This window comes from Strix aluco, chromosome 8 (genome assembly GCF_031877795.1).
Source record: "Strix aluco isolate bStrAlu1 chromosome 8, bStrAlu1.hap1, whole genome shotgun sequence".
NCBI classification, from domain to species: Eukaryota; Metazoa; Chordata; class Aves; order Strigiformes; family Strigidae; genus Strix; species Strix aluco.
Window position 1 is genome coordinate 2,539,788 of NC_133938.1, and position 25,083 is coordinate 2,564,870.

The following is a 25,083-nucleotide window of genomic DNA, read 5'->3' on the forward strand; positions in this document are numbered from 1 at the left end:
AATAAGTCAATCCACACACAAGCTTTGGAAGGCAGTGAATGACCCTTCCCTAGTTATCCTCTCTACAGCGTTATCCTCATCCCCTATTTTCTCCCATTTTGAGACCTGCAGTTTATTTCATTCCTTCTGTTGCATACATTTGATTTTCCCTTGCCTATTCCTTTTCTGTGCATTTTCAGGAAGGGCCACGCGGGCACAAAAACACCCAAAGGTTCACTAGGCGGTGACCCCCAGTGCAGGAACAGCCAGCATTAGCTTTCTGTTCCACGGACCTGGCAGCATATGCACTGCTGCAGCTGTGGGACCACTGTAAAATCTGAATTACAGAGTGATCATAAACATTTATTCAATTCTTTAACAGAGCCAGAGTACTGATGCCAGAAATGACGTGTATTATTTTATATTATAAATTATTTTATATCAGGCAAAAGTCTTCTCCCAACCCCAAATACTTTTTCAGCAGTCTTCTGGAGGCACAAGATCCACTTGCAGTTAGATCACTAAAACACGATTCAGATTCCAAGTGGCTGTTACAATTAATATGACCAGAGACCCTTTCAGGGACAATCTTCTGACCAGACCTCATGACAACACACTGTCAAGCATCTGGAAAAGCCATTACCACTTATCAAGTAAATAATACACATTTTCCAACAGTCCATAATTATATATTTACTTTGCCTATAATTACACATCTGCCTGCTGGTTTGCAATTAGGAGATTAAATACGCGCTATGTAGCGTGGCATTTATTTCAAACATAACCTCAGCACCACTCATGAAAGACAATTTTACAGAAAAGTAACAGGAATTCTTCTAGAGCTTTGGAAATAAGCAGCCAGCGCTTGTTTTACTTCAGCAGTAGGGCAGCAACAGCCAAGAATGTGACCCACCAGGGACTCTGAAGTTTGGTTTTATTGTTTAAGGCTATATTTGAGTTACGTGTTTTCAAACTGCTCACACTTCCTCGAGCAGCCGTGAGCTCTCCTCTCCTGCCGGGGTGGCAGGCAGGGAGGAGAACAGAGCACAGCCAGGTTTGAGCAGCAGGTTTTAGTGTTCATAGTCCCCTCTTCTCCTCAATAGACCAGACACCTGGGGCTTTGTGTCCCACATGGCCATGTCAGGGCAGGAAAAGGCCCAGCAGGACATTAACTATCATCTTCCTCCTGTGCTGGTACGTGGCAAAGTGACCTACTTTGATCTTAGGAACAAAAAGTTTTAAAGAAGATAGGAATTAAAAAGCCTTTCACTTCAACGAATAAGTGTGCAGCTCAGAACTTCAGCTCATCTGGCATCCTCATCCAGAAAATACCTTTAATGGGATTTCACCTCCTTGATAGCCAATTAGGGGTTTTTTTTTCCAATATATATGAAGTTCAACCTGATATTTATAATCATTTCATGTTTCATCTGATCTCATGTATTGTGTTGTACACATTTCATTTTCCTGCAAAGGAACTTGGAGTCAGTATTTCCTAGCCCATAACCTCAAAGTACAATATTTTATTAGAAGATGCATCATTTTCTTCCTCTGTGTGTCAAGGCAATAACTTACAAAGCACCTACTCATGCTTCAAGAACAACATACAAAGTCCTCTATTAAGGTGTTGGATAGGGTAGGAGATAAAGCAGAGGGGTGGAGGAGTTATGGCCAGGTCAAGCAATACACCAACAGACGTGTAATGCTGAACTTTCAAAAGCAGATCTTTCTCCTCCCACCAATAGCAAGAGTGATGCACCACAACCAAGCAAGAATGAAGATTCAGAGCCCTTGATATCTTTTCATTAGTCCTTTGCGTTCATTTACTCATCTTTGAAGACATGGCTGGTTACTGATTGCCACTGAGAAATTTGCTTCAAGTGTGAGTGACCGTTTTCTGGCGATCAGAGCAATTGCTGAAGATAGCTTCAGCTATACCTCAAACTGGAATGAGGCTTACATGGCATGAGATTTGCTTACCCTGGCCGAGAGCTACGCCTGGCAACTGCTGTTGCCTTTTTTGTTGAAGGCAACAAAAAATAAGAAATTAAAAATAAAAAAATCATCACTCCCTTGTGGGAGAGGGAAAGGACAGGGAGTTTTCTGAAAGATTAGATCTAATCTTGCATTTCAACAGCAGTATTTCATAGAGATTTCCTCTAAAAGCCATTAATGAACCAGAGCCTTGCAACGCTCCCGTATGCTGTTCTGGTTTTAGAGAAGGAAACTGGGGCAGAGAGTGGAGGTGGGTTTCTAAAGTCATACGCTAGTGGAAGAGCCAAAGTGCCCCTTGCATTTGTTTTCCAGTCCTGTGCTTTGTTAAGGTCTCCTGCTTGAATAAAGCACAGCTGAAGGGTTGTTCAACATTAAAATAATCTACCTTCTTTTCTTGGTAATTTCTTTCAAAGCGCTTTCGTTTTACTCCTCACATCTCTGCAGCAGCTTCTGACAGCTATGTAGGAGCCAAGAGCAGCACAGGCTCAACTTGGTGCAATGCCACTTACTCTCACAGGCTCCTAACACAAGAATTATGCCCTGAACTTTCCAGCTCTTTAATCCCCATGGCCCCAGGCCTCAGCTAAAAGCCAAAAATGACCACAGCAACTTAGAAACACCTATAATTCCTTTTTGATCTTCTTATATTTTGCCATGCCCGGGATAGACAGAAACAGAACCTGGTATCCCTTTTCCCAAGAAATTTTGCCCCCTGCTCTTGTTAACCCCTTGGAAGACACTCACCCGGTTGTGAAACTTGGCACTACGATAATACTTGGGGGACAAGTTGAAGACGGTGTAGTGGTCGGGATGTCTGGAATCCAAAAACGTCCGTACGTCTTCAATGTGGTTCCTGAATCCCAGCTCAACGCCTTCAGCCGGAAAAGACATCACTAGAAATGTAAGAAGAAGCCAGGCTGAGCACGCACCGTAATGTGTTTATGGACTTCTGAACCCTGGGATACTAAAAGTTTTATTTATCTGATAAGCAGTACTTACCTATGATTCTTGAGGTAATGTATGAAATATCTAGCTCTCCCTTGGTGTAACTAAAAGGAGATAAAGTAGGAGACAGACATTATGCACATGTTTACAGAAGACAGCCCATTACAGGAACTAGGAGAGGAGTGTTTTCCTGCAAAGATCTGCTTTTGACACAAGGAAAAAATTATCTTAAAACTGATTCTTTGTACTTTATCGTTAAGCCTTAAGAAAAGGGCACAAATAGCTTCCTGCAGACAGCGACCCAGCCTTCCCTTCTACATATGCAATTAACTGGATGCAGAAGCTTGCAAAAAAAGGTCCCTTTTCCCTTTTGTCATTAATTTTCAGTGCCAGTTTTCAGGAGAAATCTCTAGTAGTTTGCCACTTTGCAGATCCCTCAAAGCCTCTGAGATCTTGCATGCATTAAGTTTCCTTAATTTATCCCAGCCCCATATCGCTCAGAGGCAGGGAGAGTGCCAAGCACAGGGGACACCACCAGCAGAGGTAACCAAAGCAAAGTCACCTCAGCTTTTTCTTCTACTCAAAAGGTGGCCATAGGGAAGGGAAGAGATACATCCGCAAGAAGAGTCTCCTTGCACAGCAAAGGGAAGGCAGGCAACACAAGCCAGTTTTCAGTGACAAAATATTTTAGTGGTGACTGAGTAGAAGGACCCCACAGGGGTCAGTGAAGGAATTGGAGACCAAGTGCTCCACTTTCAGTTGAGGGGCCTTTTCCAGATTTCAGGATGTTGATGCTCACTCACTATGAAGTTTAGATTTTTTACTTTGGTTCCTTGGGGCCAAATACCAATTATGAGACAGAATCAAAGAAGTCACTTGTGATTTTCATCTCCTTCCTTCATTAGGTTAGCTGGAAGTTGTGCTGTGCTAATTAAGACGGCAGCTCAGACTGGCACTTAGCAGCTAATGATTTTACCTGCGTTAGGCAGCTTCAGCTGTACTGTACCTGGCAACAGACTGCATGACCTTTGAAGATGTATCTTTCAGGGTATCCTTCAGGTTATCCTTCAAATTGCTGAAGAGTCTCCCTGCTCCTCCTTTCACCATATCTAGCAAGCCTCCCCCATAGCTGGACTCCATGTCTGGTGATGAGGCACCTTCAAGTACAACAAAACCAAAGCCAACATCACTTATTTGGAACAAATCCAGAGAGCCACCAAACCCACTGCTCCATTCAGACCGAACGCATTCACCTGTGCTGCTGCATGTCAAGCGTAGGGCAAAAATCATTTTACTTATTGAAGTCATGATTTTCCAGAGATGAGAGATGGCACATTCCTGCCAGCTGGTCTCAGAAACCGTCACCGACACTCAACGTTGTGTGCAGGTTGACTGTGTAGTATCAGTACAGTATGGACAACCACCAGACGAGCTCCCTCACCTCTCAACCCAACCCAAAGCAAGACCAGCTCTACAGCATGCAGCTAATTTGCTGATCATAACCAAAACCAAATCAATAGTCACCTCCGCAGGGGTAAGAAAAAGGCACTAGGATATATAGCAGCTCTTCAGCCTGTCACGGCTGCTGGTTTGCAGCTAGGTGACTGAAGATTATATTACAACTATCCATTTCTATGGATATAGAAGAAGCCAGAGTGATTTTATGTCACTTAAGAGTCAAGTTAGAGTTGCTTGAGGGGAAGAAGGTAAAAGTTTGGGTTTTGGCGAAAAAAAGCCAGAATTAAACTTTCCAGCTGAGAATGAGAACTTTTTTGGATATTCGAATGTTTGCAGCCTTAGTAGAGGACTCAGCACATTGCTAAGGCTAAAGCAGAGTGGGGCTGACCTCCTTGGTAGGCTTTTCCTCACAGCTTGAAATGGCACAAATCTACACAGTCAATAGGAGACTAACATAAAGCAAGAGCGATTTAAAGTGTTATTTTGATGGGCTGTGATACGGCTTTACACCTCAAGTGTTTGCATTTGGCAGTTATAATAGAATAACTATTCCACTGTCTTAACCAAAACCCAATTGGTTGCAGCCTTCCTTATTATAGCAGTGCTGTGTTAATAGCATAATTCTCAGAAAAGCAGAAGTATGATAAATTGGATGTAGACTTGAGTAAATGTGGTTTTGTTTTACTGCAGAATTGTTAGACACAAACCTAGTAAAATGATATTTTAACTGCTTATTAACTACAGATTAAGCTCTTGACTACTGAAAAATTGCTTTCTGTTCACTAGGCCTCAACTATTTTGATCTTAGCAAACTTTAACTATATTACTTCAATTATACATTTGTTACCTTGTTATGTCAAATTAGTCAGAAGACCTAGATCCTCTAGCACAGCAGATTAAGCAACAAGCAACCTATGTAAACACACGCCACACTCTCAGGTAGTCTTGTAATCGAGGTGGCATCCACTAAGAGTTGCCTTTTCCAGAGCACATGGAAAGTCTGAGAACATTTGTCCCACTGTAGAGCCATGGGACAGCTGCTTTGTAAAATGAACATGCTGGTCATTATTAAATACCCCGGCACCCAGAAATGGGGAAGATTTATCATAGTTAAGGCAGACTGGTGGCATTGCCAGTGCTCGTTATATATTTTACAAAGAGACCTTCCAGCTATCACTTCTCTGGCTCCATAGCATGAAAGTGAGTGCTGTTAGATATATGCAACTCAAATATTGCTCACATAATCATCATTACCAGAAGAAATATTCTAGAGGCATTCAGACTATTAAGAAACATGAAAAAAACCTACATCTAAAAAAGCCCCTACTGATTTCCTCTGTAGATTACTAAACCCATTTAAATGGCATTCACTCTTTCAAACCTGGAGTGAGCTATCAGTAAATACAACATATATCTTTAAACTGGAGACTCTATTGGTAAAGTGATGTTATTTATTCCCCTATGCACAGAGGGTTCTTAATGCACTCTGACGTGGTCATGATCCACATGAACGTGATCCATGTGCTAGACCAGTAAAATAAGAGGCCATCTCTTCTCCTCCGCACTCTGCCAGCTTCAGAACAGAAGATGCCTTCTCAAGGCACAGGAATTGTTCTTTTGCCAAACCAAAGTAGATACTTGCAAGTATCTACTTTGAGTATGATCAAAAAAAAGAGAAAGAAAAAAAAAAATCAAAGTAGCTCATTGGCTTCCAAGTATGGAATCAGTGTTTGATCTCTCTTCAAAAACTTTGCTTTTGGATTACTCTATGCTAGAAGAGCCAGGGGTGGAAGGAGGAGGTAAAGCTCAAAAGATACTTCCAGTTCTGCAGGTCAACTTCTAAAAGAAAGGAAAGCAGAAAGGTGGTAACTTGGAACAGGGAAAGGGGCGCAAAGGGATCAGAGGACCAATGGTACTGGACAAATTTTTACGGTTGGAAATACTGTAGAAGAGCAACAGAAAGGCTCCAAAGAGTATGGAAATCCTAGAATCTTTAGAAATCAACCCTAAGGGGAAAAAAAAGGAGAGAGAGGAAGAGAAACAGAGAGATAATGAGAATTTCACTATATTTCTAAAAGAAGCAGCAGTAATTAATTCCAAGTTTACTACGTACACTAAAACGGAGAGACAGAAAAGATGGCTAATGAAGAAATGCAAGCTGGTACTACTTAACCAAGAGCACAAAACTAGTATTTAAGATTTAACATGAGGCAAGTATTACTTGGCTACTGTGAAACTGCTGAGGAAGCTTACGATGTAGCAGCTCTTAGTACTATACCAGGTGCAGTAATTTGCTCGGGTATCTTTTAGTCACTGGATGAGGGCCACATCCTCAGCGCTGTCAAAGACAGTCTTTCTCCATTACTAGGAATGATACTAGTCTCCTCCACAGACTGTTCATAGAAGAACAAAATTAATACATTCAAAGGCTCCTCTGCTAGGCAGCGTCTCCGACAAAGCATAAAGATATATAAAGGAGCAGAAAGGGTTAATGCATTAACACACAAGCCTGACAATATACACAGAAACCCACAAGAACAGTCAAAAAAAAATTGATTAAAAAAAGGTAGCCTGCCCCTGCATTTTTTGCTGAATAAAATATTTCTGTGCAAAGTCCTTCTGGTAAATGGAGACCTTCAGAGCTGGTGCAGAAGATGGTTGCTGTTCCCTGGACCCCATGCAACAGCCACTAGAAAGGGGCACCAGGACAGGGAGGGCTGAGCCCCACATGTCCCACGTGTCTCCTGTGGACATCGGTCACCTCACTGGGCATCACCTACCACTGCACTTCATGTCCCTGACCCACGCTCAGAGACAGCTGTCTCCATAGGTTTTCTTTTCTTGAACATCTAAGTCCTGAGAAAAGAGCAGCTGAGTTTTCCCTCAAGCCCACTGGCCAACATGCAGAGGACAGTGCCCTATTCCGTGGTAGAAGAAGGACCAAGAACACTTGCTGAGTCTGAAGGGATGAGTCCGTCCTTGCTCCATCTCGGAGCCTGGCAGGAAGGAGGGTCAGGTTTCACTGTGCAGATAAGGTGATCACCATGAACTTGGTCAGGATATTGAGTCAGTAGCATAATGGCATTTCCCTTCTCAGGAAGACCTTCCTACCAGAATCGGGTGGTTAATTCAGGAGCGAGAAACAGTTCTCTCCCTTAACACAAAGGCAAAAGGCCCATTTTGTACTATAATGAAGTGCCCAAGGCACACGACACCCCCTTCCCTCCCTCCATCCCACCAGGAACCGCATCCTGTGCGCACATCTGCTTATGCTGCAGCCAAAGCCAAAATTAACACTCACAGACCCCACACAAGCTCCAAAAGCATCTTCTGCTACAGCAGAAACAGGAGTCGCAAGCTTGTCTGCACAGAAATAGTTTGCTGTGAGTGAGCAACACAGGAGCCTGCCTGCCAGCAGGAGCTGTGATCCCAGTTTTCAGCACGTTATCACAGAGCAGTTCAGGTAACGTTGACCATGGGTTGGAGCTGCTGTCTAGAAGTCTCATTGTGGAGAATTAGTCTCAATGTGTATCAGAAGCATCCTGTTCCTTACACAGCAAGAACTCTTTGTTAACCCAATTATTGGATATTCCCCGAAAGGCTTAGTGCACTTCAGAGACACGCTTCTGACCTGTACTTGTAGCACCGGTTTCAGAGGGATCGCTTGCTCACGGCAGCCTTTTTATTCCGTGATAAAGGAACTTTTAATGCAGCAGTTTTACCATTGCGCGTGCCCTGCAAAGCGTGCCCAAGATGCATGGGATGGCTCTTCTTGAATAGCTCTGCTAGATGATGGCCACAATGATCTCCTCAAGGCAATGGAGCAGTGTGGAACAGAGATAACTTCATCCCTTTGGTTGACAAGTTGAAGTTTGTATTTGTTCTGGCTGAAGAGACTTGCTCCGAGTTAACGCCTACTCCGAGAAGAGACTATTCTGCCTTCAGAATAAACCTCCAGCAGCCACAAAATAAAGCAACAACCTACTACAGCCCCTTATAAAACTAAAATACATCCTGTAGTAGCGTTCCTACCGCAGCCTTTTCTCATCAGCAGCCAAAGGGTGGGATTAAACTGCAACAGGGGAGCTTTAGACTGGACATTTAGGAAAAAATTTTTCACAGAAAGAGTGGTCAGACAGTGGAATAGGCTGCCCAGGGAGGGGGTGGAGTCACCATCCCTGGGTGTGTTTAAAGGTCGTTTGGATGAGATGTTGGGGGATGAGGTGTAGGGGAGAACTTTGTAGAGTAGGGCTGGTGGTTGGACTCGATGATCCCAAGGGTCTTTTCCAACCTGAATGATTCTGTGATTCTGTGATTTCTCTGGACAGGAGCCTCTGCTAACAGCACCAGCCTTGCACTGTACAGCATGGGAGCTGGAGAGCATAGAAGTCTTAATTAAAGCGCTTAAGCTCTCTCCTTGCTCGCTAGCTAATTTTACAGAGTACCAGGAGAAGGATGCACAGTGCAGGAGGAGAACTTCTCCCAAGGCAGAGACATTGCCGAGACAGCACAGCAAACGCTGCGTCCCTACAGACACATCCCACCGCAGCGAGCACGCAGCTTCGGAGGAGAAGGCTGCGATACCAGGGAAGTTCAGAAGGATGCACTCCTGTCCAGGAACGGCTGAGCACGGCTCCTCTGCCTGCTGTCCCACCATGACCTTCTCGCCAAAGGCACAGGCGTTGCACCCGTGAGAGAGACGTGAAGTGCTTTAGCAGGACAGCTTTGGGGTGTTGGGAGCTAAAGGAGAGACTAATACTCATTGATGCTGTCAAGAGAGACCCACTGTCATATGTCCTCCTTTAGCAGAGCAAAATCATCAGTGCGTATATTAGCCAAACTAGGGAACTCATCTGCACACAGACAGAGGAAGAAACAGCACTGCATCCAGAAGGGAAATACCTCCCTTCTCCTGTACCCCCACGAAGGACCACGTCGCCTCAACGCCTCTTGCTGCGGTCCCACAAGTAGTGTTTGTGCCTAGTGCCAAAAGCAAAGACATTTAGCCCAGTCTTGTTATAAAAGCTGGGGTTTGGGGCCTGAAACGGGTGAATGAAGCGGGTGTGGCCCTGTGGGATGGGCACATCAGCCACCACCATCTGCGACCAGAGGCTTCACCGGGCCACAGAGGAGCCAGCAGCAGAGGGGACCACACCACCACCACCGGATGGAGATGCTCACTGCCTGGGACAAGCAAGAAATTCCCGATTTGGAAGCTTTTCCTGCAAGATCTGCACATTGTGGTCCTTGTCTGCATGGGGGGTCCCTGAGCACCAGCCCCCCCAGGCAACCCACAAACCCTGCAAACCACAGGGCATGAATTCCAGCTCTCCAGAGAATTAAGAGGGAAATGAGCCGACATTTAAAAGGCATTTAAGACCATGTCAGCTTGAATATTTATGCTGATGAAGCAATACTTAGCTTGAAAGTGGGGAGGTGAAAGCAAGACATCTAGAAATTGAAGATTGGCAGTGTAGTACTGCGTTTCATAGGTTACATAGGAGGAGTAAACAGACCCTTTTTGCCTGTAAAGGGCAGACAAAAAGCAGACATGAAACCATAAGAAAGGAAGCAGGTTTACCTCAGTCTGCCCAGACTATATGTAACAGTATCTTCAATGTCAAATTATTTTGGTTTTGCTCAGAGAGCTACTGCCCATGCTTTCTTTAGAGATGGACTGAGCAAAGAGCTAAACCTTCCCCGTTCCTCACTATGGTTCTTCTGTGGAAAAGCATTAAAGCCTTCATCTCCCACCCTCCCTAAAAAGAGGTTAGTTTGGGAGTACTAAATGCTCCTCTGTATTCTCTTTCTATGGTACCATGAGAGCCTGACACTGTGATGAGAAAAACCTTGTTAGCTGCTATGTGTATGTCCCAAATTCCACATTTCTGGAAGTTTTTAGCCACTCGCTGCAGCCTTCTCACTCCCCACAAAGTATTTCTGGGGCAGGGGGGTTGTTTGCTTATCTTCCCCCCCCGACTATTACCAGGGCATGGCGTGAAAGGGGAGCAAGGGAGTGGTGGAGGCTGCTCTGTGCCTTGGCAGAAAGGGCCTTTTTAAAAGGTCCCCGAACTGAAAGAAGTTGAGCCGCTGTTGTTGTGGCTTCGGCAACAAAGCCCGAATTGTTTTTAAGGAACACTCAGCAAAAAATGATACTATTTGTGCTTCTGCCCCCCCCAGCAGCCCCGCCAGCCAGCGGAGGAGCAGCCGCAGCTCACGTTCCTCCCACACGCAGCTCTGCCAGCAAAGCCTGTGAGATGCGGGACGTGATTTCACACCAGCATTAAGCCAGGCTGCTGTGGCCCCATCATCGTATTTGCGGGCCTCACCTTGGCATTGCACGAGAGCCCACGCAGAGGGGAGGAGGAGCAGCAGCCCTGGCGCAGGCACTCCTGCCACAACATTATTAGAGCATCCTCATATAGGTACATGAGGTATGGAGGGGTATGTGTGTGCAAAAAACAGACAGGCAGCCAAACCGACCCAGGCAGAGCAGAGTCCCCACGTCACTGGGTACCCCCAGCATCACCAGCTCCTGCCAAACCTCACACCAATTTATTATTTTATGTCACAAATTTATCTTCCATGCGCAACACTTCGTTCTTCAGGGGATTGCAAATCAATTTGTGGATGTCGCTGGAAGAGTTTAAACTCCTCTTTCAAGGGGGAGGGTGGCAGGTATTTCGGAATGAAAACCGGGGGGCAGGGTGGCTCCTTTGCAGCCAGTGATAATCGACAGCATTTAGAACCAAGTTGTTTATTTGTCAACGATGTTTTAAGAGCACAATCTGAGCGCCCTGAAGCCCAATCCTCCCTAACCATTCCTTCCAGCTCTCTTCTGGACAGCTGAGCTTTATCACATTTAAGTAAAGACTCTAAAACATCTATGCTATTATACGCACTTACATCCTCTCTTAGATCACACGTAGCCCAAGTGTCATAATTACATCAGCTTTTTAACAGGCACCGAGTGGTGGTTTGCAAAGGGGCTGAGGAGAAATCAGCAGCAACAGAGGCAGCTAAAACAGTGATAAAGGGGCATTCTCAGGAAAGGAGAGTGCTTCTACCTGCAGAAATTACTTGGGAAGTTCCTCAGACTCACACAGACCCTGCAGACTGATTTTTTTTTTTCCTTTTTTTTTTCTTGCTACCAGTCTCATCTGTCCCCTCCTCCACCACTGTCCCAGATTCCTGGTAGAGTTAGATTCCCTACAAGGCAGAGCACAGATATCTTAAAGTGTTATTCTGTAAAAATAAACAGAAAAACACGTGCAGAGTAGAACTGCAGGACAACAGCAGCAGAACAGGCTCCTACCGTTTGATAACACCATCACCGAGACCCCCAAACCCAGGTTTCACTCATCCTGATGCTTTAAAACACATAGCAGAGGGGTGCAAGCAGTAGGACACTTTAGCAAGTGTAATCCCCAAGAAAAGAGGTTAAAGCCCATGGGAATGAGTTCAGCGTGGCCAAAGGGAAGTTTGAGATCAGGCTATAAGGATGTTTGGACTCTTTAAGGGCACAGGGAAGCAGAGGGAGGTGCACTACGAGCCAGGGAGCCTAATGCACGATAAGGGCTCATCAGCTCACAAATCACATGAGATTATAAACCAGTATTATCCCTCACCCCCAAAACCACACAGTTTGGCTATTTTGCAATAAGCGTATTAACGACGAGACTGCTCAAGACAAAACTCAGTGGGTTCTTGAGCAGGAGGGGAAAGATGGATTCACCAGAGGCAAGTCTCTCCCAGAACCCAGCCAGCTCCAACACGGGGGTAAAGCCAGAATATTTCTTTCCTAAGCAGGCAATTAGCATAAAACACAGACAGAGGCAGTAATACAAACTGCAACTGCATAAGCAATACTAGGCGAAGTTGGGAGAGGATTGGGTACAGGAGGTAAGCACAGAAAGAGTTTCCAGCTTTCAGGAGGCAGGGACAGGCAGCGCAGGCAGCTGCCAAAGCCACTGCTCCCCAGTCGCTCTCTGCCCCTTCCATCCTAAGGACCAGTTCAGTGCACGGAGGGCTCAGCACAGACCCAGCTTGTGGTGCAGACATCCCGAGCATTAAGACATCTTCAATAATTTATTCAAGTGGGGGAGTAGCTGGGGGATTTTTGTTGTTGTTTGGGGTTTTGTTTGTTTGTTTCTTCAGGTTCTTTTTACTGCAACTTGCCAGCAGTTACCTGGCACTGCACCTATCCAGACCTTTTGCCTGGAATAGGTAGAAAGTGCCTCAAGACCCAAAGTTGCATTACTATGTGCCCAAGAACTTCTTGGCAGCTTTACCTCTAACAGAAGGGTCACCCCAGGTTATTCACACTCCCAAAAGCTATCAGTATCCTTTTCAGAGGAAGTTAGGCTGGGAAAATAAAGCCATTATAAGCTTACAAGGGGCTCACATACTATAGACGTTGGGAGGAAGGAGAGGAGATAGGATGAACCAAGAAGCTCAATGCTTTGAAAAGGAACAGATTTGGGTTCACACCTTAAGGAATCGTTGGCACAGCACGGGGAGATTTCTGTGCATTTCTGCTGCTGTTGGGCAGCGTACATCCAGGCAGGCAGCGCTGCCTCCCTCCTCGAGTACTGCTCCAACCTCGGGAAAAGCTCCCACAAGAAGTCAGGATCCCTTTCTGTGCCTCAGTTTCCTGTGTGTGGGCTGGAACAGGGTCCCTGACCTCCCCTGGGAAGCACTCTGAGCCGCTGGCAGCACGTAGCACACTGTAGGGTAAAGCTCAAGAACTTCTCTTTAGCTCTTGTCTATGATAAAATGCTAGAATTATTATTGTATGAGCCCAAGGCTTTATATTTGAAGGTTCATTTGAGACTGCCTTAATGTAAACTTCATGGAAATTTGAAGAATTAAGATATTTCTGCTTTAGGTTGAGAAATAGTAACTAGAGAATGCTACTTGCACCATCAACTAAGCAATATGGGGGATTTCCACAAAGAGGGGGTTTTGCTTCCTTTTTTAGAGGAACAGTGATGGGGGGGGGGGGGGAGGCAGAATCACCCCCCAGTAATGTGCCAAATTTGTTTCATTTGTTATATATTTTCGCTTATGAAGCTCATACCACAGTGAACAAAATGCATGTGAGGCCGGAATACTGAACTACTAGCACAAACCATGAAATTGGTCTTTAAAGTTGATTGACATTCTCTCTGCCTCTCCTCCCTGTCAAAACAACAAAAAAAGAAAAGCACTACTGCCAACACCAAATCATTCAAGTGTCCAAAAAACACCAACCAAACAAAAGAGTTATTAAACCGAACCTCCCCGTTTGAAAATGCAGCTAGAAGAGAAAACAAGACAACATTGTCAGCGACAGTCTTTGTCCCAGTGCCAGTGACATGGAGATGTCTCTCTTCTGACTCAGTGAAAAGGAATCACCAGAGTACAAGAGATTATGTTTGCAAGTGTAAAACAGTTCAAGAAATCTCAACTTCAACACTTGTAATTTCTTTAAAATGCTTCCTCAGGCAGAGTAACTGCAAAAGAAAAGGACATAGCACAAGCAAGCCTATCCCCTGAGTGTTTGAAAGCTATTTTGTAGATGAGCTGGTTTATAAACACCACAGAAGAGCATAGAAAAGAGTTTTCTCCTTTTGCAACATGTATCTTTGTTACTTTTCTTTCCTAGAACCTCTTCTTCTTTCAATGCTCAGCCAGCTGCTAAGAAAGCATTATTGAATGCCACAGCAAAAACCTAAATAAATTGCTTCTTCACTGCCTGCTTCTCATGAGCACTTTCAGAGACAAAAATAAAGAGACAAAAGGAGACTGCACAGATGCTCTGCTTGGAATTTTGTTTTTTGAACTCGCAATGTTTTGTGTCCTGCCAGCTTCAGCTCAAGTCTCCTGTTGTCTCCCCTTCCCTCCATCCTCAAACTCCCAACCCAAGTCCAGCACACTTTCTGGACGAACTGACAGTAACATATATGTCCCTTCAGAGATATGCACTCTGATCACTTTACTATGTGGCATCTAGCATATTCTATAGGAGCTGTTTAATACATTACATCAGGAGCTGAACATTCAGCAGTTAAGGGCATGTGCTGGAGTTGCACAGGGCTTTAATGCCCACCTGAGGCACTGCAGAATTTAAGCATAACCTTGTACGAACAGGCCATACTGTCAGATTTAAATCTGAGATTTAAACCACACACTGACCAATATTTCATTCTGACCAGTTTAAGTCTGGCAAAGTTTAAAGCAACCAAAGACAAGGTCACCACACAACCATCATCAGATACCAGCAGTGACTGATAGGGCTGCCCTACCCGAAATAAGTTTCTGCTCTTGGCTCCTTTGAGCTAAACCTAAGCCTAACAGGAAGGTGCTCAAGATCACTGTGGGCAGGAGTTTCTGTTTATGCTGCCTGTGAGCACACAGGTACCCCAGGCTGTACTTTGAGCAGCTTAAATTGTATTACTTGAGTTAAACAACTCACGTCAGCTCTCCTCCGCGTGGCATGAGTAACGGTGGCAGAAGAATTTTTAATGACCTGAACCAAGAAGCACTTACCAGTCCCAGAGACTTTGAAAATCTTATTTTCCCAGGCTCAGCTACTGGACACAGCCTGGCCAGACACTCCACCCCAGTGCTTGCACCTCCAGCATGCTGGCACAGAGACACGGGAGGGTCAAAGGGCCCCTGCAGGAGCCCCTCTGTACCAGCTCCCTTTCCAGCCACGATCAGATCCTGCCTTCCAACAGCAACTCCTGCCCACACACACCGTGCTCTTGGTTCCTGGCTTTTTTTTCTTTTTTTCTTTTGACATTAAACAATACCAGTCCAAAAAAATACTAAGCCAATAACCATAAGTACTCAGAAGTTACAGCAAAGCTGTAACCACTGATTATTTTTTCATTGCTAAGTGTTTATGAGATTGCAAGCCCACATTAAGAGATGATACTTTGAGATCTAATACTTTGAATTAGTTTTTAAAAAATTATAGAAAAACCCATGAGGGGCCCTCTTTCTCAACTCATGCAAGTCAGTGCCATCACAGCAATAGCAAATACAGCCACACTAGCTAAACCAACAGCAATTTGCCCCAGAATTGCCAGCACTTTGCCTTCAGCACAAACCCTCACCCATCTACCTTCTATAATTGCTTAGTATTAACCTACACATGTCTTCCAGAGAGCAAAGGCCATTTTTCTATGCCCAAAGTTCACTGCCCTGGTACATATTAAGATATGTGGGGAGAGATGAGAAGAGGAAGGTTTGATTCTCTAACTGTTTAACTTCATCGAAGGTGCTCTTTCTCTGCACCCGGAGGTGTTCGGCTCAAGCGCAGCAATTAACCCTGCCAGACAGACAAACCGAGGCGCTGCACCGAGTGTCCCACATTGCCTGGTGACACAGAGTTGTACCTCAGCTCTGTTTCACTCCGCAACTGCAAACAGCCATTTTGATAACTCAGGCAGCAGCTGTTCCACCACACATGAAACCATTATTTAAAACCAGAAAAAAAAAAGAAAAACTGAAATGTAATGAAGGTCAGGCACATGGGAAGTACATAACGAGCTCTGATTTGGGCAGGGCACCTCAAGGATTTCACCTTCAGGGTCTGCCACCTAATTACCCAGAAGAGAGGCTCCCCTGCCCCGCCAAAACCCTGCAGCACACCTCCCTTGCACGCCCAATTTATCTCACCCTTTTCCTTCCTGAGAAATTTGGGTCTCTTTTCCCAACTAAAATATGCTCTACCACTGCCCATCCTGGGAATTTAGACTTTGGCATCATTAGTGGGAGGAGTCTCAAGTATTCACAGTATGAATATATTCTCTATTTAAAAAACCAAAACACAGAAGGCGGGTGGTGGTTTTTTCCTTGCTCCTAATAAGCCAAAACCCCAGCCACCTTACTTGCCTGTCTTTCTCTGACACTGCTCCCTAATTCCCTCCCCCCCCCAACCATCCATCTTCACACTGCATTAAAGATAAATCATGTCCCACAATTCATGAGCAGCATCAATTACTGAATCACTAGAAATCACAAGCACACCTGAGGGGTGGATATGGTTCTTTAAGCTAATTTTATAATTTCATACTTGTCAAAGAAAAATGTCTTTACAATAAGCTGATAAAAATTAGGCATTTATCAGCATAAAGTGTTCAAATGAACAAGGCAGGTACAAGTATGGACTTCAGGTTTAGAACAGAGCATTACACTCAATACAGCTTTTTTTCATTTCATGTGAAGATTTAGAAACACCCACCAAAAAGCCCTTATTAAATAGAAAAGGTATTTAAAAAAAAATCCTCTAAATTCAATTCAAGGGCCATATTAAGGCCTGAGGTTTGTTGCTGCTTAAGTGTCATGTGTGTCATTGTTTATAGAGCCTGTAAAATTTAGGCAGGGAGAGCAGCAAAGTGAACTAAAGGAAGCAAACTCTGGTTACCACAGATCTCTTAACCATTAGGTTCCAAATCCCAGAGGCAGCCCTTGAGCAAGCCCATGTATTTAAGGGGAGAACATCCTAGAAGCTGATAGAGGGCATTAATACAACTAATGCTCTGCGTTGTCTTCAGAGTAGCTGAGTTGTCGAAATGGCTGAATATCGCACAAAACCTGTAAATGAAGGTATTGTCTAGCTATCTGTGAGCAGTTTTTTTCTCCTGGCTCGGCAGGGAGGGGAATGGCTTGAAGAAACAGAATGATTGCAACAGCAACACTCAAATAACGCACTGAGCTGACGCTAGACAAAAGCCATGACTTGACAAGAGCCGCAGCACGCTCCCACACCTGGCTGGAGGGGCATGCTGCCTTCCACAACACTAATGCTTTTGGTTCTTAAAGTTCTAGGAAACTAATTCAGATAATTGCTTTAATGATAGATATTAAACTGACTGCAATATCTAACCATTTCAGCAGATGCCGACGTAAGGATCCAAATAAGTGTAACACGGAAGCCTACTGTGAGTAAGAATCTACTGACACATACTATGATTACAAGCAACTGTAGCAGAGCTATCGTAGCAGCAAATTCAAATATATTTCTAAAGTCCAGGAGTAAAAAAAAAAAAAAGTTAAAAAACAAAGCCAACCCCAGAAAGAACTCTTGAAAGCAAATTCAAATGGCAAAGGGAAAGAGGAAAACATGACTCTTATTACATCAGGGAAAACATGAGAAAAAATCAAGGCAAGACTCTCCCCACCCAAGTCCAGACATAGGTCATTAGGGGTTTTTCTTCCCACCCAGGTCCAGATGTAGGTCATTAAGGATTTTTTTCCCCTCAAGACAAGGTTACCACATTAAAACAAAGGTAATGTATTTTAAGTGCTTGCTGTCTCTGGCCCACCCCTTTCTTTCATGGACCAGTGTAGGTATTGCTGCAAGATCCCCCTGTTACAATGAACAGACATCGCATTTGGTCCCCCTCAACTAAACAGGATATTTCCCTGGACAAGTTTGATCTTTAGAAGTTCTCTGCAAAGGCTGGAGATGTTCACTGCGATGGGCACATCTGACCAACCAGAACCAGAGCCTGTTTGTTTCGAGAGATCACTTAAAAGCCATCAGATGAGTACTTCTGATTACTGGTTATCCAGGCAAATTTGGACCTGTGATTTAGAGGTGAAGAGCTCTCTATCCCATTACCAGTCATAAAGACCATCTGGTCCCCTACTCCCTGATTAAAAAAAAAAAAAAAAAATGGTGCATGCAGCACATCGTCTACCAGAATTAATCCAACTCAGTTTGATGAGTGCTTTTTTAGAGGAGGGCGGGAGGAAAAAGAAGTAACAGTGATTCCGGGGAGGAAGTCAGTCGGGGAAAGCTCCCCAAACACCCCATCCATTTTAGCTTGAGAGCCACCTTTCCCTCCCGGGGGGGGCTGAAAACAGGAGCCAACAGCGAGGATTTAGGAGCCGCCGACTCCTGCGGCGCTTCCCCCAGCCTCGCCTGGGATTTCCCTCATCCCCCCACTCCCTTCCTCGGACAAAGGGCCGCTATTGTCCGCGGTTCCAAAGCCTCCCCATGGCCACGCACCCCCCCGCGGGCCAGAGCCCCCCCCGCGGGGCAGAGCCCCCCCGCCCGTACCTGAGCTGTCCATGGTGCTGCCGCCCTCGGCGCGGGGCTGCGGCGGCTGCTGGTGCTGCCGCGCCGGGCTCCGGCCGCTCGCCCCCACCGCGCTGGCCCCGGGCTTGTCCCCGCCGCCGTCAGCGCTGCTGTCCACCAGCTGTAAAGATTCATAGCCGTCACCACCCGGCTTTTTCCGGTAGCTCCCGAGAAGGCTCATGGGCGAGCCGGACGGGGGGGGGGGGGGGAAAGAAGGAAAGGAAAAAAAAAAAAAAAAAAATCCCTCCTCTGACGCCGCGGGCAAGGAGGGGAAGACAAGTGCTTCGGCCGCCCCGAGGGGAGGGGAAGGGCGGGACGGGACGGGGTGGCCACCCCCCCGCTCCCCATCATCATCCATCCATCCTCCGCGTAGTCGGTGCCGCCCCCTCCCGCCCCTCCGGGGCCCGGAAGCAATCGCGGAGGCCGCAGCCCAAACGCCCGTGTTTGTGGGATTTGAGGCCCTCCCCTCCCCGGTAGAAATGTCTTCGAAGGAATTAGGTGGGGAAGTGTTGGAAATGCTGCGGTGGCCGCGGAGCTGAAGCGGTCGCAGCGGTTTGGGCACCCCCCTGCTGTCAGCTGCTGCGAGCGATTCATTAGCAAAAAGTGCTGGATCTACACCATTTCCTTCTCCGGGGTTATTATTCTGGCAAACACATCCCTCCCCCAAACAAAGTCCTTCAACTCGGAGGGTTCAGCTGTACAGCTGGCGTGAAGAGGTTCTGGAAATAGCGATCGACGTTAAGATCTTTCCATCTCACCAGCAAAAGGTGCATTCCTTGGGAAGGGGCCAAGGTCATCGAGTCATGGGCTGCCACGGCCAATTCTGCAGTCTAAAGGAGGAGGGATGCCCAGCAGTTCTGCACTGAGCCTCCAAAAAACCAAAAGAACATCTCTGGCTCAGCGTAACGCTGCAGCTGTCTGTGGGCAAGTAACCAGAGGGAATCCCGAACCACAGTATCGCAGCGGGTGACGTGGGATGCGTCGGCATCCTGAGCCCCAGCCCCGGCAACTGCTGGCTTCAAACTGGTGGCACCCAGCTGAAGAAGTGCTACCACCTCTTGCCAAGCCATTTTTTGTTGGTAGGTCTCACCAATCTATTTTTAGCTGTTCGCCTGTAAACAGCCTTTAGACCAACACAATGTGTGTCCTTGAACAACTGATGAGCCATACCTTGCTCGACACGTCTTGCGGCTAGTAGATCATAATCTCATTTTACACAGAGCAGAGGAACTGGGGGATGCTCCAAAGGAAATGACCACTATTAAAACTCTTCTGAATGGAGTTCTGTTTAATTTAAGGAAGAACAAAGGCAAAAGGAAGCCATAGCATCCAGACACCAGTACGCCTTCAATCTCTTACAGAAAGGACAGAAAGTACTCTGCTTAGAAAAATAGTGTGGGTTTGCTTCTAAAGCAATAACATCAATAAGCACTTCTGTAGCAATAACCATAACTTGAAATATTACTGACACTTGTCTTACATTTTCCTGCTTAACACTCCCAGGCAGTGGGCATCTGGTACAGCCATACCTTGTCATGTGCTGTTGTTTATATAACTCCTGCAATTTTATATTACAGTGCAGACAACGTACATCTGTGACCCGGAATTTTCTCAGAAAAATCCAAGCAGATTTACAAGCAGCAAACTAAAATGAACTAACCTGACGTAAATGGTTCGCAGTTAGCAGCAGTGACAGCTTGAACTCAAGGTTAGAATTGTGGGTTTTTTTCTAACCCCTCATTACTGGGCTCTTAATACATTGGCCTGTATGGAGCAATACACAGATTGTGATGCTCACCAATAGGAAGGGGTCCCCCTCCCTCTTGGCACCCATATGCAGTGACTTAATAAAGAAAAAATAAAATTGCAGGTATTTTTACTAGGAATCACATCTGTTAGTCTCTCCTAGTCCACGTAGGGTACAACAATTCCTGTGCTCTGCAAGAAAAATGGGAAATCTGGGGGGGACAAGGTGGATTTTCATTTATTTTTCTTGCTCAGATAACAGTCCAAACACGAGAATCCAGGCTTTCAAGTGGAGGGGGCACATTAAGGCTACATAATGCTGCCATGAATACTCAAGCACGCTTGCACTGGAGGCAACTGCAGCCTGTTAGAGGGAATGAGCTGGGCAACCTGACACAACACAATACCCTACATAACCTATCCCCCATCTTAAAGCATCACCTGTGGTCTCTAGCCTGCTCTGCTGCCTTTATCCATCAACTCTAGAACCTCAGCTTAGACAAAACTTCATATCCTAAATCCATAAATCATCTCACTGGTGAGCAGCAAGGGTCTATCTGCATCAGGCAGCAAAAGGAAAGCCCAACTGAAAAGGTTCTCATGGGAAAAGGGTACAAGCAGGAGGAGAGGTTCACTCCAGCAGGATTTACAGCTCTTCCTTCTCCAAGTACCACAGCAGCTCCTGAATTTATACTTCCCCAGCCACAGTCTCGTTGTCACTGCCCACTGGAGCCTCACAGCATGTCTTTGGCTCAACATTTCTTACCCAATGTTGATGCCACCGTCACGTCTGCAGAGGCAGAGTACAGTCATACTTAGAAAGAAAAAAACAAATTGCTTCTCCTTGTTGAACCCATTATTAATTAATTTCTTTCCACGTTTGTCCCAAAGTTTGGGGGATCATAGCTTGCTTTCCCTCCAATGTTTCCCAAACGGGAATCACCACCACAGCCTGAAGCTCCAGCCTGGAGAAAGAGGGTTCTGCAAAGTATCGGCACAAGCACCAAGCAGGGACAAAGCAGCCTCTCCAGGGGATCTCAGGGCAGAGGAGGGAGGAGGAAACAGACTTCAAAGTCCCATCCCTGCTTGTAATTACCATTGCTACAAATGCAAAGAGATGGGATTAGGGAAGCACGTTGTGTGGGATTCCGCTGAAGCTGCACTTATCTGTGCATTTTCCAGCCCTATGGGAAGTTTAGCTGAAGAAAACGCATAAAGTAATATTCCCCTCTCCCCAGTTCTTCCCTTAAGTTGGGCTAATGAAGGCCCAGATGGTTTCTCTTTTTGTGGAGGTCTACAGTATAAAGAATGCTATATAGAAAAAAAAACCCCAAAGTTAATAACATGTTAAACTGCACATTCAAAAATGAGAGTAAAGAAAGAAGAGCTAGGGAATCAGCTACTTAGAAGAATTCATTAACATCCTTACAGATTTATTGAGCAGTGGCTGATGATACTACAGAATATAGATGTATTCTGTTTGAATGGTAAGGCTGGCGGGTGCCATTAGGGCTGAGGGAGACGTTAACGACATGCAAAGAAGGGTTATATGTTGTTCAAGAGATACAAACTCTCTCTCCGTTACTGACCTTGGAAAGGTGAATTGATTTGCCAACCTCTAACTCTGTCTGCTTTTCTCTGTCTGGGTTGCAGCCTCTCCTGGGTAAAGTCTCTTCTCGTAGCTGTAATCAAGCACCAACGATACTGAGGTGCAATTTCATTTTTTCCACCTCTCCTCCAACTAGATGAACAGTTAAAGTGAAATATTATACTCTTAATTCTTCATGAACGCATTCAAACTGTGGAGTGTTGGAGCAACTATAAATATAGCTTGAAAATTCATTTAGTATCTGGAGCAACACCTTTAAAACTCAATAAACTAAACATCTTTTTCCAAATTTGAACAATGAACTCTCCCTGCACAAAGTGTTTCTGCAAGAAGTCCAAACCCAGATGTATGTACATGGATAAGTATATGGGAAGTACCGGCTCTGCTATATGATGTGGACTGCTATTACTGCCTGAAAAAAAAAATAAATGTGTTGTTAAGAAAAATAAGATTTGCTCAAGCAGATTTCATATTTCTATTTTCATACTGCTGCACAGGGCAGCTCCTTCTCTCTGCAGCCCAAGCTACAGTAATTTCTTTCCTCTTGACTGTTTCCTCATGCTTACATGCTCCTTGCAGTGGGACACAAGGCCATCAAAACATACTCTAGAGAATTAATATTTTTGCCTTTTCCTTCTTCAAAGCACTCAAACCCTCACCAAATAACCTTAATGCACAAAATCCTGAATTTAGGCTACCTTCAACATTACTATAAAAAGTACCCTATAAAATGGGCTTCCAAAAAAAAAAAAAAGTGCAAGCCCTTTAACTCTGCTTACCTTCCTTGAAATGTTAGAAGGAGTACCCATAGCATTCAGCCACAGCTACATTTTGGAGAACTTCTAGCAACCCCCCATCACACATTGCTACGTTATCAAGGATTTGATCTGCTATGAGCCATCCTGCCAGCAGAAGGAGGCTTAAATCAAAGTAGTTTGATGAACTTTTGATGGTCTGAAAAAATAACAGCCACCACCTTTTTGTATGTGTTTAGTACCCAGACCTACAGCACAGCCATTGCTGCATACATTGCTAAAAAGCAAAAGAGATCCAGTTTAAGTTTCCTTTTGACCAAAAGGAGCCAAAACCCAAATTCTTACTCCAAAGCATTAGAAAGGATTCAAAGACCATGACTGACCAAATGCTCTTGAGAAAACTGAAGTCTCCATCAGTACAAAGTTACAGGATTTTGACACTTAATCTAGTTAGTCTTTGAAAATTTGGTGTGGTACAGGCATCTTTCCTGCCCTAAAAACTAATGGGGTGTAGAACCAACAGCACTGACAACTGCATCCATCTCAGAACCACATTTACGCCCAGAAGCTCCACATCCTGATAAAAACCCAAAGCAAACCCAAACTCTTCCTCAGCCACCACACTGAGCCACAGGCTCACAACAGCTCAGCCCCACCAGGAGGGAAGAGCAACCTCCACAGGGGCCAGCTCTAACCCTAGTGCCTGCAGCACTCTCCTGGCAGGAAAGCAAAAGCATCTCTACATGTTTCTGTTGGATCTTTCCTCCTGGATCTGCCCCATAACAATTTTACTCCAGCAAAAACCCTATAATCTTTGGAAAAAGTCTGTCCCACTACCTATGTCCCCAAGGAGCACTAACACCAACACCTCCACCCCCAAGATACTCAAGGCCTCCACACCTGCAAGAATTTTAAATAAGAGCCACTTGTTTAACCCTGGTTAAGCAAACCTGATTGAATGGATTACAGCTGACAAACTCCTTGTCTGGGCTAGGACCACCCCAATTACTATCAGCACAGATGAACTGTAAGAAATAATGCCACTGGATTGTGGGCCATTACTGCCGCAGATAAAGAATATCTTAATTTTTCTATTTTATTTTTTGTCCTGGTGTGTTCAAACATAAACCAAAGATCTTAAAAACTTAAGCCATCTAGCGTCATTTGGATGAGCTTCAAGAAAGTGTTACCTCATGATTGCATCTGCTGCTTTCCACTCAACCCACCTGGTTCTTGTCACCTTAGAATTGCATTTCCCTCCTGATGAAGGCTTAGTGAGGTGAGGAATAAAAGCAAAGCCATGGTGAGAGCCAAAACAGTTCCACCTCAGAAGAAGGTTATAGGTTTTTTGTTTTTTTTTCTTTTTAAATATACCAATTCAGAAATCACAACAGCTCACTAAGGTGATTAGGAAGTTGTGTGATATCACCCTTTTTGCTTTACTTCTTGTCCTGAGAAAATCAGAACCAAAATACCTCCTCCTCTCTTTCCCATCAGAATAGCAATTGTCAAATCAGTCTCAATCTTTACAAGAGGCAATGAATAAGCTTTTACATATACAGCCAAAGGATTTACCTTACAACTTATCTCTGAGGCCAGCTTAGAATAAATGGCATCTTCTAAACAATCATTTTATCTCAAAATAGCCAGATCCTCAGCCTGGGACTGCCTTGATCTTAGGCCAAGTCCTACCCTGTTACAGCGTTAGCTAGACCCTCCCTCCCTCTGGCAGGAGCCTTCCCATCACTTTTATGTTTTATCTATAGGCACCAGCTTCCACTCTTGCAGGCTCTGAATGTACCGAGGCAATCAGGGAGGATGCATAAGGGTTGCATTCCTGACACTTCACTGTCATAGCAGTGGTGAAAGCTGACAAAAGAAAACCCCAGGAGCCGACCCATTGCAATTCCTACTCCTCTAGAATAAGCTCCTTGCATTTTCATGTTCAGATGAGGTGTGGGTCAAGCTTTGGGGTGTACATGGGCTGTACAGCAAGGATCACTCTTCTTGCCCTCTCATCTGGAGGCTCCATTCATCGCTTGGGCCGTGCCATGGGCTGGCCAGGAGCATCGATTCCCGTGCACTACTCTGGGAATGGGCACGTGATAGCAAAATGGGTACCAGCTCTTGGTACAGAGCCAGAAATATGATTTGAAAGCAGTATCCAGACTTGTACTGAGGATAAATAAGTGGTATTTGGACTAGAGTCAAGGATGGCTGTGTGGTTCCTTTCTCTGTACGTGGGAATAGTGTGTCCGTGCCTGGGTGTGCTGGAGAAATAAGGAGCTGCCACAGGCTGCCTGTGTGCAGTGGCTACGCGGGGCAGCGCAGCGTATGGCAGCGGTGTGGGGCGTGGTGTGCCACAGGCAAACAGGGCTGGTTTATGGGGATCCAGGTGGAGAGAGGGGGGTCAAATGATCTAATCCTTTGTTAACCCCCCCGATATTCAGGAACTTCCAAACTGGCTGTTCCTGTCTTGTTCATCTTTGCAGAAAAGCAGACATGGTCCTGAGAAAGTTTGA

At 45.2% G+C, this 25,083-nt stretch overlaps 1 protein-coding gene across 4 annotated transcripts in view; it reads right to left on the reverse strand.

Moving 5' to 3' along the window:
- DNAJC6 (DnaJ heat shock protein family (Hsp40) member C6) overlaps window positions 1-25,083 on the reverse strand; it is a 52,710-nt gene that overhangs the window by 21,907 nt on the left and 5,720 nt on the right. Inside the window, exons 1-5 of one of the 4 annotated variants that reach the window (XM_074831809.1) lie at window positions 21,787-21,805; window positions 18,434-18,572; window positions 3,926-4,076; window positions 2,974-3,023; window positions 2,719-2,867 (exon numbers count right to left, since the gene is read on the reverse strand). In XM_074831809.1, coding sequence (XP_074687910.1) covers window positions 2,719-2,867; window positions 2,974-3,023; window positions 3,926-4,076; window positions 18,434-18,446 — 363 coding nt within the window. In that variant the 5' untranslated portion in view covers window positions 18,447-18,572; window positions 21,787-21,805. Of the gene's footprint in view, window positions 1-2,718; window positions 2,868-2,973; window positions 3,024-3,925; window positions 4,077-7,682; window positions 8,404-18,433; window positions 18,633-21,786; window positions 21,806-25,083 lie in introns of those variants that run through there. The other 3 variants (XM_074831808.1, XM_074831806.1, XM_074831807.1) reach the window with 3 other exon arrangements.